This window comes from Pinus tabuliformis, chromosome 2_2 (genome assembly GCF_031772625.1).
Source record: "Pinus tabuliformis cultivar Carrire ecotype Pingquan chromosome 2_2, CPIR1, whole genome shotgun sequence".
NCBI classification, from domain to species: Eukaryota; Viridiplantae; Streptophyta; class Pinopsida; order Pinales; family Pinaceae; genus Pinus; species Pinus tabuliformis.
In genome coordinates this window covers 1,163,213,132-1,163,227,260 of record NC_142300.1, presented here as the reverse complement: position 1 = coordinate 1,163,227,260, position 14,129 = coordinate 1,163,213,132, and the positions used below count along the sequence as shown (strand labels likewise).

Genomic DNA, 14,129 nt, shown 5'->3' with positions numbered 1-14,129 from the left:
CCATTGTGTACCCTCGCTCATTTGTCATGATCGTATGTTTGATGGTGGGCCATCCAATCCTGAAGGTATGATTTTTCATTATTTAATTGGGTGTTTATGCTCTGTTTTTTGGGCACACTTGGGTATGTATTATTGGGTGACTTGGAAGGAGGAAGGGTTTTGACTGTGCTTTTGTTCCCTTACCTTAACTGGGTCGTTAATCCTGAATCCTAGACCCGTGGGATCCCCTCTATTGGCTATTAGCTTTAGGAACGACACTACATGGGAAACCTTGATCTTCGTTGTGTGGTCCCGCCTCCTGATACCATATATCTCACTCCCCTTCGCTCATTACAAGCCCTTCTTCACATTTTCCGATTTGGGTCCACATTTATCCATTAGGTCCACAAGGTGTTAGCATCCCCTTCCCCTTTGTCCACACCTTGGGTTGGACCTGGAACAATGCCCCAAAGGTTGATGTAGCTAAAAAAAAGGTAAAAGCATAAATATGGCCACATACAAAAGGAAATAATACCACAAAATGCAAAAGATGCCCGAGACAATAACGTTTAGCGTGTGGGCAAAAGCCAAGCATGAGCTCTACCCCTTATCATTATGGCCGTCACCCTGGTTCCTAAGGCCCCTATGAGTGCCCCTTGCATCGCTAAGGAACTCATGCATGTCCCAACCCCTGGTGGGCGATGAACTGCCCCACCTTAAGAGGGTAATCATTGTTGTATCATACTTTCATTCCTTGGAGCCTCGAGTAGTAAAATAAAAGAAAATCAATAGAAGGAAAAAGGCAAATGAAGGGTGGAAAAACAAAGGCCGAGGTAACTCATGCATCCACGTATGCTCCTTCATTACATTCATATACCCAAGGTGTGGGCTCTTCTTATCATAGCTATCCTTTACCATGGCATGTGGTTTGGAGCCTTCCCTTTGCCCCCACTTTGTTCCATCATTATTTCACATGACACCTGCCATTTGAAGGATGCACCTTGGACATGTCATTCTCTTAGAGGTCCAAACCACCTAATAGGGTTCTTAGAGGTGACACTATGACATGTTCAAAGCCCCAAATTTGGAAGGGAAGCCCACTATGAAGCCTCACTTCTGCCCTTGATTAACAAGCTTATTCACTCCATTGTACTAATGAATTATTGTATTTGAAGGTGAAGAGATGCATTGGATCTTATGTAGGATTGCAAGTGGGTTTTCATCTTGGACTTGGCCTCCCTATACGGGATCCAAGCGCTCCAAAGGATCATGATAACATTTGTAGGGTGAACATTGAGAGCCATGGGCCTCCATTTATGCAGAGCATTAATTGCCACACCATGGGCTTCTTCAACACCATTATTTGCTTGTTCGTTGCCCTAGTTATTCAAGATGATGATGCACTTGGACTAGGATGCCCCAGCTGACTTCACGTTGCACTCGACACTTGGCATTTGATCCAAGGCCCAAAGGAGGTTGTGTCTTTCCTAGGGAGACATGGGAGGGCATGTGTCATCCATTGAGCCCTCATTGATGGAGCATCGACTTGATTTTGAGCCACTTGGAGACCCATGAGACCCATTTGGGAACCTCAAACCCAAAAAAAGGGTCCCAAAGATGTTTTGTAGCATAATGAGGGTGTCACCCTCTTCATCATGATTTTTGAGGCCCTCTACCACATTTCTAACACAAGAGGCCTCAACGTTGCCTCTCTAGGCATCCACGCATGCATGACATCAACCTTGTGTGGGCTTAGGAGAGAGATAAATTAGAGGGGTTTTTTCACTTCTTATTCGAATTTCGAACTACTTAGTCATTTATATATTTGTGAGATCTCACCATCACTTTAGATTTTCGACCTCATTGGCAAATTCAGACTTGCAATTGTGGAGGATTTTTGGTGATTATGGATGACTTTTGATGTGTGGATAATTTTCTCTCATTTTTGGAGCTTCTAATTGGCATTGTTGTGGATGGATATACTCTTTGCTATCTTGTAAGTGCTCTTTCATGATGAATTTATGGATTTCACTAATGTCTAATGCATGGAATAATGTCTCATGGTTATTAATGTGCCCTAATTGTTGAATATTGTTTACTAATTGTAACTATTGGGAATTTTGCATGTTTTACTCATTTTGATAGTGAATGAATGAATGTTCCTAGGGGTTTATTGCATTTTATCCTTGAAACTCCATTAACAAGTGTCTTGGAAGTATAAATATCCAGAGGGGGGAGCGAAAGCCTTTCCTGAAGGTCTCCTTGAAGAGCGAGTTACCCATATCAAGATCATTCATGACTCCAAACCTCCCAAGGGTCTAGGCATTGGTCAAATTTCCTTGGTGGTCACTAAAACCTCAAAATTATCTCTCTTTTAACCTTTATTTTTTGCCCCCTTAAGGATAAGGAGGCTCATCTAAGGCTTGGTGTGAAATCTATTGTAGGAATTTTTGAATTTCATATGGATAGAAATCTTCCTTTGTGTTTCCTATAGAGGACCTCAAGTTTTGGTGGAAATCCCATGGTGGATTCTCCATAAATTTTGATGTTGTAGTTGTCACATCAAGAGGGAACCCTAGAAGTTAATCCTTCAACTTGGGGATTCTTTGAAGGCAAAATTCTTTAGTGCTTGGTGAAGTAAATCATACGTTGCCTTTTCTCTCACTTACCTTGACCTTGGATGCATGTATATCTTGTGTTAAGACTTAACCCTAGGTTTTGTGTAGTCTATCTTCAAAGGGGTTTTTTGTGGAAAGTCTTACTAGTTTCTCCTAAAGCTTGCACCTTTGTTGAATCTTTTCATTGAATGAGCTGCGTTGCCTCACTTTAGACCTATCATAGGAACATCTATCACAAGTGAGTAATACTTGGACTCTTTTCGATAGTGAAAATCCGAGAAGAGTAGGGGACTTAGGCTGTGGTGACAGTGGGCTTCTGTCCCAGGTGCTGTTGTGCCCTCTAACTTTTGCCTCTTTACAAGGCCTGCCAATCTGTGCAACAACAAGCCTAATGCATTGAATGTGTGGACAAAGAGCATTTGTTGTGGAGAACGCATTGGAGACCAACAGGGGAAGATTTAAGAGGCTTGTTCCTTGCATCATCCCATCAGCAACTCGGTTGGCTTATGGGTAGTTACTACCCCTCAGTGACTGCGAGAACCCTAGGAGACTAGATCTACTTTTGTAGGAATTTTGGAGGGAAGTAGCCCTCCCTTCAAGGAGGCTACCCCTTGCTCATTTTTGTATAAATAAAGGAGCTTAGTAGCTTAGTGAAGCGAACAAAGTTCCTTCTAAAAATTAATTACTCCAGAAAACATGGAATATATAGATATCCATTGAGGATATAAATATTATATTAAAATGAATAAGAATATAATGAATGATGATTTACAATGAGAATGAGAGGCTTGCTTATATATCAAGCGTCTCTTCATGAAGAGTCATGTCTCAACTAGACATGCCTCTTCAACCTAATTACTACTTAACTAATAATTAATTATGATTATTATCATTTACATTATATTTATATTATTTATATATTTTATTCGTTACATTGCCTCCTTCCTCAAAGAGCTTTGTCCTCAAAGCTTGTCGATGAAAAAAGGCTTGATCTCTTTTCCGGCTTCGAAAGTCTTTTTGTCTCGGAATAGTCATCCTCGTCGATACAAGCTGATATGATCTTCTTAGTGACAAACAAAATTGTCGCACTGAGAAGGGATCAGACCATCCAAGATTAATCTTTTGTATAGCATTCTAATCACTGGAATTTTGTAACGACTTGTCCTCGTAGCACTGGGTTGAGGTTACATTACTCTTTTCTGGAACATTAGTTTGTTGTTTCGGTTCTGACTGGTTCAAATATGTAGCATGGTTGATTCGTCTGTTCTCATGATTCAGATGCCGATATGGAACTTTTTTTGTTTGATTTTTCCTTACTGGGCATGTGCCAATTTTTATATTTTCTTCTAGCGAAGATGTTGTTGAGTTGGTTATGAAACATTCACTGGGGATGTTCATTGTTTGAACTGCAACATCCAAGCACGTGTTTTCTTCAACTTGCTTGTCTTCTTCCTGAGTTGTGACATTCACTGAATCGATATTTGTTGTTTTGTCATCAACTTGAATTCCTACATTTGATGCTTCCTTCTTGATAAGTTGTTGTACCTGGCTTTCTAATGACTTCTTATCCTTCTTAAGTTTCTTAATTTGCGTCAGCAATTTTTCACTATGGTTTTTAAGTCGAGAAACTTCTTCATTTTTGTCAACAGTGATTTTATTAATTTCGTTTTGCATATTTTGTAATACTTTTTTACCTTCTTGAGACATTACTTTTGAAATATCTGAGATATCTTCTGGTGTTACTGAATTTGGTTTTAGTGTAAAATCTTGGAGCGTTATTTTCTTCTTCTTGTAAGAAAATGTTAAAAACTTCTTCTTTGTATTTAGAATAAAGGAACCTAGAGTTTCCATCCAAGGTAACCCCAAAACAATGTCACTATCATAAAAACGTAAGGTTTTCACGGTGAATTTTGAGGTAAAAGTATAATCTCCAATATTTAGGTGTAAATTGCTTATGTCATATTGTTTGTCATATTCGCCAAGAGTATTCTTTTCAACTATATTTGATTCAGGAATTACCAATTGGTTAGCACATTTAGGACTAACATAATTACTTTTTTCAGCAGGACTGATAGTGATTATGATATCTCTTCTTGCGAGCGACCTTTGGTTTTAAATAATGTATCAACACTTTTACTAAAGGTTTTAGGAAACCTTTCATTACTAGTCTCCGTTTTACTCTTTAAATATTAAATACCTTTTTAAATCACTCTTTTTTTTATAATAATTTTTATTTATTTTTTATATATAAAACCCTTTTTTTCTTTTCGTCTCTCTTATAAAAATCTAATATATATATATATATATATATATATATATATATGTATATATATATATATATATATATATATGTATATATATATATATATATTTCAAATATTCTCTTCTTCTTCTTCTTTTTTCACTCTTTTAATAATTTTTTTTATATAATAATACTTTTTTTTATATATAATTATAAATTATATATATTATATAATTTTAATTTATATATATTATAAAATTATAATTATATAAAATTTATATATACTTTTTTGAGACCCACTTTTCCTTTTATATGTAACTATATAAGGCTTATATAGTATCCTTTTTTATAATTATAATAATATTTTTTTCTCAGAAAATTTGGATGAGATGTGACTCTTGGTACGGTCACAATCTTTAGATTTGAACGATTAAAATTATTTAGATCACACCTTTTTTCTCCAATGCTATCAAAATATCTTTTATTTTTAAAATACCTTGGGCTATTACCATGGGTTGTCTTTGGTAGTTGAATGATCATTTTGTGTGCAGGTGAGATCTATCGATCCATAGGGCAGAGTAGCTTCACTTTCCATGCATAAACAACATCTACTTCAACACTCTTCCTCCTGTTTTCATTTGTTTCTCCAAACTGTCTGCGCATAGAAAATTACATTATAGAGTTACAGGAGACTGTTAGTTTGCTTTTCCCCTTGAGCAAGATTGGCTATCGAGTAGATCTAAGCTTGGCAAGTTTCCTTATGCTCTTCCGCAACTTCCTACCACCTTTTTCCTCCTTCAGAGCACTTCTAGAGCCCTTAGATCGATCTCAGATGCAATTCTATAGTAATATAGGGCATCTGTAGCAATCCCATAACACTTAACAAAATTCATCAGAACACGGCCATAATTGCTTCTTAAGCTTATTTTTTTCTTCTCATCACTCCATAATATCCCCTAAGCCTTGGAATCAAGCTTGAGAAGACCAAAGACCCTTTGTATATCTTCCTTTCATCACTGTAGCTTTAATTCTACAATTAGGGTTTACTGTTTTGGTTATGAGTTAGGTAGCATAAAAATAGTTTACATGGATTACTATTGAGCATTTGATGTTTTCTGCAAATAGAGTAGAGTTTACCTTGATTGCAATAGTATAGATTTGACTTCTTGCAAGATAGATTAGAGTCATTGCTTTCATGCTTTTAGCTAGGGTTTACTTTCCTGTTATTTATCTTCTGCAAAACAGATCACGATTTCTTTTCCAGTCTTTTTTTCCATGCAAATAGATTAGTGTTTCCTTGATGCAGTAGGATAAGTAATGCTTCAATTGTCTCTTTTTTTTGCAAAGTTAAGTTCAGTAGTTTGTCTTCTTTAGAATTTTGCAAAATGGTCTCTGCACATTTCAGTTCAATCCATTGCTTCAGAGCAACTTAGGTAGAATCTTGCTTACTGTGCATATAACACTGTCACCTCTTAAGTTTGTACGGACTCTAGATTGATAAATTAAAGTTGGTAGCCCTGGGAGTCGCAACATCCTTGTTGTAATACTAGGACTCATCAAAGATTATTGACCCAAGAAACCCATCCTAGCGGAGGCCTGATTCAAGTAGAAGATGCCTTGAATATGTAGAACATATATAAGTTGTTCCGAGAAGATATGTGATTCCCTGATTCCGATCCAAGGAGCTTTCCCAACACAAAGTTTTGAGCCGTCACCAACTTTCCATCTGAGGCCTTGAGTGATGATATTAACAGAGTTTAATATGGCTTTCTAGACTAGGGGGCCCTTTTGCGATGGTCTTCTAGGGGCTTTGAGCCATTTCAGAGTAGTAGTTGGGAGAATGTATTTTTTTACCATAGTCTAAGCCTAGAGCCCAGTGCGTTGAATTGGCCTCCATACACCTTTTGCAGCTAATGCTTTTGAGAACCAGATGAGGTTTTTTAATCCCCATCCTCCTAAAGGCTTGGGAAGGGCTATGTAGGACCAAACTATGAGATTAAAGGGTCTACGATTGTGTTTCCCAACCCAAAGGTATCATAAGGAGATCTGCTTTATTTTATTTAGGATTTCTAGGGGAACCCATGCTAAAGAAGCCCCGTATACAGGAATAACTTCAATCACTGTGTTGCAAAGTATTAGCCCGTTTGCATTAGAAAGGCATCAGTTGCACCAGTTTTGAATTTTGAGCTCAATTTTGGCGATGAGCCAAGCCCAATCCTCCTTTTTATAGTTGTTTGGCTTTAAGCAAAATCCCAAATATTTTAGGGTGTCTCCAAGAGGTGAAGGGATAGATGTAGGGATTTTGGAAACAAGGATAGATTCATCCCGATGAAGTGCATTTCCAATTAGAGTAGACTTCGCATGATTTATCGACATACCCATTGCCATAGAGAATAATTCCAAGCTGCAATTAATGGTTTGCAATATGCCACCATCCATTGCAATAAACTAGAGTTTAATCTTCTATCTACTGCAGATTATTTGTGTTTTGAATTATTATTTGACAAATAACGATTAAATCGCTATTGCATTCTTCACAATTAAAAACGTTGTGGAATATAAAATTGGAACTGAGAAAATATGCACACACACATAAAAATTTTACATGGTTATTTTTGGACAAATGTCCCTGGAAAAACCCCAAAGGGAAAACCAATGTAGCAGATGAGGGTTTTATTATTATCTTCAACAATTTAGGAAATTAAGACTAGATGCCTTTCACTAGCAATCCTCCAAAAAATACTAACCTCAATTGGAAAAATAATCTCGAGATTAATTATCTCCCTCTACAACTGGATCTGCCTCTTGCCTAACAACTCGCACTTCCTGGCTATTCACACTGCTTGGCTAGAAATGCGCACTGCTGCTTTCTGGAGATTCGTACAACCTTGGCATCATCTTCTTGCAAGTTGTCCTGCCTCCCTCTACCTCTGAAACCCACTTGCTCTGCCTCCAGACAATAGATCCAAGCTCTAGAAACTGAAATGTGGTCTCCTACAACAACTAACACTAGGAATTTTGGCTACTCGCACTAGTTGTAGCGACCTCCTCTGTAGATGAATTCAACCTCCTCTTCATGCCTCCCGGACATTGGAAAACACTGAGGAAAATTCCTCCAGACACCTTCTCCCAAATCTTTGTTGATCCCTCTATCTCCGATGCTTCCTTAACTTCAACTGTGCCCTTCTTGAATACCTGCAACTGGGTAGTCGAACTACTCACAAAATGCTTGATGCCTTCTCCAATCCCTTTGACTTGCTCTTATATCTCTCGTTAGAGTCTCAATGACCACCATCACATCTCAACCAATGGCTAAGATCATCTTGACTCCGTCAATTAGCTTTTCCAGAATTCTCTAGAGCAAAATTGAACTCCCTCAATTAATTCACTTTAATTAACCAATTTTCCTAAGTTAGACTTGGGAACTTTTTAATTATTGGCTAATTAATTTAATTAAGGCGTCTCCAAGTCTTTTCTCGCAAAAACTTTTCTGGGTTTTGGAGATCTTGTGTTACTTAGCCTCTTAGACATCATAGAGACTAGAATACCTGTCTGCTGCTACCCCAAATAAAAACTAACAATAAATTCGAAACAAGTCTGATAGAATTCTAAGGAAAGGCCATCTGGACCGAGGCTTTTATCCTTTTGGAAGCTATGCAATACAGCTTCCAGCTCTGGTTTGGTGATTTCTTTCATAAGCTCTTTATTATCATGCTCATTAATAAAGTGGGGGAAAAACCGCCAATTGGAGGATCTTGTTATGTTTGCTCTTCTAGGCTTTTTTGAAAATGTCCTTGAAATATGATATCCCTTTCTCTGCAATAGGCTTTTGATCCATTGGCCTTATTGATTCCCCATATAGTATTTATGGCTTTTCGATGGTTTGCTATTTGGTGGAAATATTTTGTATTCTCATCCCTTGCCTGAAGCTAAATAGCTCTGCTCTTTAAATGCCATTCTTTCTCCTTTTCCAAAAGAAGGACCCTTTTTTTTCCCTTCTAGGCCTTTTTGAGCAGCTAATTTCTCATCCGAGGGAGAGGAATGGTCACCATTTTCCAGGAGATCCCGTACATCAAGAAATACCTATATGCTATATTTCTAATTTTAGGTTTTCATTAAGTTTTTATGTATCCCCCAAATTTTTTATCTGCTGGTTACTCTTTTAATTTTTTTCTTTCTATCATGTGTGATATTGTAGTTTATTTGATATATTTTCTTTTCATTGTCACTTGTACACTGAAATTTAACTGCATTTTCTGACACTCCCCTCACCAGTGATTTGAAGATGCTGAGCCAGATGTGCACCCTAACATGACACTGCACCTGTATCCATAACCTTGCATTAATGCCACTTGTTTGATAGTTCTTTCTCGTGTTTCATGGTTTAGTCATTTCTTATGTTGTAGTGTTTGGTAGTATTTTATTTACGGATAAAGGTTGTGCTTTTAAATGGTAAAAAGTTAGATAATGTTCATTAATTGTTTAAGCAAATGTTAAAATATGCATTTTGATTTAGTCTAAGAATTGCTATTTATCTTCTGATGTTATTCTGTATATCTGGAAATTGCATGTTTTTTTGTTTTGTTTTGTTTTTGTTTTTGTTTTTTCTTTATTGTTTTCTTAATGTGATTTTCTTTATTTATAATTTTGCAGGACTATAAGCAATGGATTGTTAAACTCATAGAAGAAACATGGAACCTTTTTGAAGCAAAGTTTATTTCTTTATGGAATGCGAACACAGAACACTGTGGAGATGCTTATCTAGAAGCTATATATAATAATCCCGAGGTTAGATTGCTTGTTCAGCAAAAGTATATAAAAGATCTATTTCATGACAGCCTTGGATTTGGTGCTGCAAAAATGATCAGGTAATGATTTCAACTATGTATAGTTCTCTGTGGCAATTTTTTTACTTTTGATTGGAATTATGGTTTTACTTCTTCAGTTTGTAGGTCCCACAGATTTCTCCTTTTTCTGAGAATAGGTAAAAGTTAAAGCAAATGGAAAATCTTACCTATTTTAGGAAGAAATCTGAAGGTTAAACTTTTTCCTCCTCTTAAATTTAATTAAATATACAATAATGTAAAGAGCATATTGCAAAAAGGACTGAAGATAGGCTGCCACCATAAAGCAAGATATGGGAAGAATCTAAAATTCCCCAAGTGAAGATCCTCACTAATTATTAAATAATCAATCACAGATGCCATGGGCCTCTAAATCGATACATTACATAAATATTAAAAAACCTAAAGTTAACAGCCCCAAATGGTGAAGCATCATGCAACCCATCATCATTAGATAAAAGGCCAGCGTGGACTTGCCTGCTTCTCCGGTGAGTCATGATAACTCATTCCTGGTTGATCCTGCCAGTGGTCATATGCTTGTCTCAAAGATTAAGCCATGCATGTCTAAGTATGAACTAATTGAGATTCTGAAACTGCGGATGGCTCATTAAATCAGTTATAGTTATAAATATTTAATCATCAAAGAAATAAATCCCCACCAACTTACATGTACAGAGCCATCCGATAGGCTGCCACTATAATGCAAGATATGTGGAGATTCTAAAATTCCATAAGTGAAGATCCTCGCTAACTATCAAACAATCCATCACAATTAGCTGTGGGCCTCTAAACCGATACATTACATAAATAGCACAAAGCCTAAAGTTAACAGCCCCAAATGGTGAAACATCATGTAATCCGTCATCATAAATCATATAATCATCAAACAATAAATCCCTGCCAACTTACTGGTATAGAGGCATCATTACTGTAGGAGGGGCCTCGATTTTTTCCCATTTATTTTGTGTTATGCCTGAACTTATTTTCATCTCTCCATTGATATCCGCAGTCTTGTGCCTGTGCACAATTTACTTACCAACACCTTTATCTCTTACCCTCCACTAAATGTCATAGTTGCTGTGCATTATCTTTTTCCTTACTCTCCTGTTATTTAGGTTATTTTTAAGCTTTTTATGCATTGCATGCTTGATTTAATTGGCAGAGATTGCAAAACTGGAAAAAGAATTGCCAATTTTAATTTGGTTCACTAATTTTCTTTTGTTGTTTGATCCCCTATTTATGTTACTACTGTTAATGAATTCAAACATTCATATTCATGGGAGCCTATGAATTTCATAAGTCTGTATTTTCGAAATGCAGGAGAATTGTTGGGGTAGCTCATGTAGAAGATTTTGAATCAATAAAAGATGCAAGCAAGCGATCAGAGTGTGAGCGCCGAGCTCTTAATTTTGCAAAGATGCTTATGAAGGAGAGGCGCAACTTCCATACAATTAGTCAAGTTGTACAAGCTGTTCAGGGAAAATCTTAAAGACTTGCTTTCGGCATTCTTCACTGTTTGGAGAGACTTGTTTGGTGGAAAAAGTTATTGCTGTGTATTCTTAAAATACATAGAGTGACTTGAGATGCTTGAACCAGTAGCAAGTTTGTTTCTGTTAATTTTTATCCTTCAGTGAGGTGAAGTGTACTTGAAGGTACTTGGTGAATCTAGGGTACACTTACCTGGAAATATGAAGAAAGATAGTCTAGAATATTCCCTTTAGAACATGGGTTCATTTAATTAATGGGTTGTAAAAGCTATATGTCAGATAATTTTCATCCAAGTTAATGCCTAAGTTCAAAGAGTCTTCAGTCTTCAGCCATTGGAATCTAAGAATTATGATAGTTCCTCAAATAGGCATGGTGCAAAAAGGAGATGCAATTTCAAAATTAACCATTGTTAGCACCACTTAAACTTCTTAGAGCATGATCTCTGTTGAATTTTTTACAAGGTACACAATAGAAAACAATTTTCTGCTCTGATAATAACTAACTAATGATCTTCAGTCAATTTATCTCATGCCACTGATATCATTGAGCAATTATGCACAGAAAATATCAACAGTGAATGCAACAAAAACAATAAATATCATTAAAAAACAACCATGCACAATAGAGGCATAATTTTTACCCTAGGAAACCCTACATTGGGAGAAAACCCAACAATTTTTCTTTAGGAGAAACTATTCTTTAGCCAGGTTTACAAATCCAATTTGTCTAGAAATCTGTGCCAAAATCCAAGTCAAAAATACCAGGTCAAACTTGGTCAAACTCCAACAAATCAATGCTGGTCAAACAGTTAATTTTTCAGCCCTGCGGCCCTCGTCCTACGTCTGCCTAATACCTTTGGTCAGCCCTCCAAACAGCTGCCTCGATCCTCCTTTCAACCTCAGAAACTTGGCCTTTGCTTGTTGGCTGCGGCTCCTTGTTGCTTTTCCTTGGCTGTCAACAGACTTTACCCTTTGTTGCGGCTTCTTGCTTGCCAACTCTCCACACAAGAATAGTTCTTAGTGCTCGTCATTGGTGAAGAAAATGAAATGTCACATCATCTATATATATTAGTCGAATGGTGGTAAAATTACCCAAGGGACACACCCTTCCATGTGCTGGGCTGACTTGTCTACCTAAGCTGACTTGGTGCCTCAAAAATTAACATTTTATATTAATTTTCTTAGGCGAACTTGGAGACCTCTTTGGCATGCTAGAATACTCCCCCCCTGATGCTCCACAAACATCTACATTCTCTCGTAGCGAGCGAGATATTCTCCTGAGCTGCAACATATTTCCCCTCAGCTGAAATTTCTCTTCCATAAGAAAAATTCTTGAGCTTGTTATGTTGATGTAGGTCAGGGCTATAGATCACTCAATGTGTTGCAAAATGTAACTAGTTTTCGTCTTCATAATTGTCATTTGGCTCATGTCATGATGCAATTCTTATGTATCTATCAAAAGAAGAAAGAAAATGATGTAAAGAACAAAAGAAAATCATTTTTGTAAAGCGTGGGTTTCATGCTTAAGTTATTTTTCACTAGGTCAAGCATTGATTTAATGCTCTTAGGGTTTACATGAGTTAGAGAGTCATTGTCACATTGTAATAGACCCTTTCGGGCACTTGTATCAAGAAAAGAAAAATTATTTTGAATTTAGAAGTGTCTAGAAGGATCCCAAGACCAAGTTGGCCAGCCAAGGAGAAGTCGACCTAGAGAAGGCTAATGGATCCTCTTGGAAGGATATAAAAATGAGTAACTTCAACCTATTTGAGACACATCAAGCATACATCTCTTGGATTCGATCTGTGGCTAGAAGGAATGCAAAGCTCTCAAGAGGCTAGAAGAGCCTAGAGAAGAAGGAGAAATATCCTTAGATAACTTAGAGTTTTGAAATTCTGCCTGGATAGCTCACACATGTGAGGGTTTCCTGGGCATGGAATAGGTCTGAAACTGCAAGAAAGTGTTGCGAACTTGATCTGTGAGATATGAAGACTAGAAGAGTCTTATTGTGAAGAGATTTTGTTTTGTTGCCCTTGGAGATTTTGTCTTCCATTGAAGAAGCAAGATTGGTTGGTTGGCTTGCTTCTTGGTGGTAGGCATGGTCTAGGTTTTGGTCTTGGAAGTCTCATTTGAATTGATTCTATAAGAAGATAAGTTCTTTTTGGGTTTTCCCCTTGGAGGTGTTTTGCTCTGGCTTGGAGTCTATATCTTGTGTTCATCTTTGCATCATTGTGACCTTCATTGTTTTGACATTTATTAGATGATGAAAGCATAAACATAATCAAGAAAGAAGAACATGTTAGAAATTCAGAAAGGCAGAAAGATTTTCTTATTCTTGATAATTACTTGTGATGTTTCTTACTATTAAGATTCTTCACTTGTGATGTTCATCAAGCAATTACGAAAGCAACAACACATAAAACAATAGACACCAGATGTAGGCATTATGCCTAGGTAAAACCCCCTTCGAGGGGAAAACCCAGTCAAGAAATTCTTCCTTTTAATAATATTCTTTGAGACTCTTCACCCTAGACCAAGACAAGACCTTCCCTCGACACCAAGTCAACCTTCCAAAATTTCGACCCCTTTCCAACAACTTTGACTAGGTAGCAACTTCTGACAACTGGTAGCTTCGGACAACAAAGAAACTTGGAAGACTTCGATCTCCCAATCTAGGACATGAAACGGAGAGAGGGAGGCACCAAAATTTCAATTTTTCCTTTCTCCTTAGACTTCCCCAAACTCACATTCACTTCGACTTCCCGACAACAAACTTCACATTTTTCCCAGCTACAAGAGATATCGAACTTCTTGTGAGTGAGTGGTGCTCCAAATGAATTCGATGTGCTTGTATTTATAGGCTCCATGTGAGGTCGAATAGGATCCTTAAAGCCAACTTGATCTTCTTCTACGCCGACATGGTGTGGAGGATACATAAATCATATTTGACTCAATACTT

At 37.1% G+C, this 14,129-nt stretch overlaps 1 protein-coding gene across 2 annotated transcripts in view; it reads left to right on the top strand.

Annotated features, from left to right (window-relative positions):
* Positions 1 to 11,499, top strand: part of LOC149197565 (methylthioribose kinase-like) — a 71,708-nt gene extending 60,209 nt beyond the window's left edge. For both annotated transcript variants that reach the window (XM_089405895.1, XM_089405896.1), the window contains 2 exons: positions 9,493 to 9,707; positions 11,004 to 11,499. In XM_089405895.1, coding sequence (XP_089262021.1) covers positions 9,493 to 9,707; positions 11,004 to 11,172 — 384 coding nt within the window. In that variant the 3' untranslated portion in view covers positions 11,173 to 11,499. The remainder of the gene's footprint in view (positions 1 to 9,492; positions 9,708 to 11,003) is intronic.
* Positions 11,500 to 14,129: the final 2,630 nt, after the last annotated feature.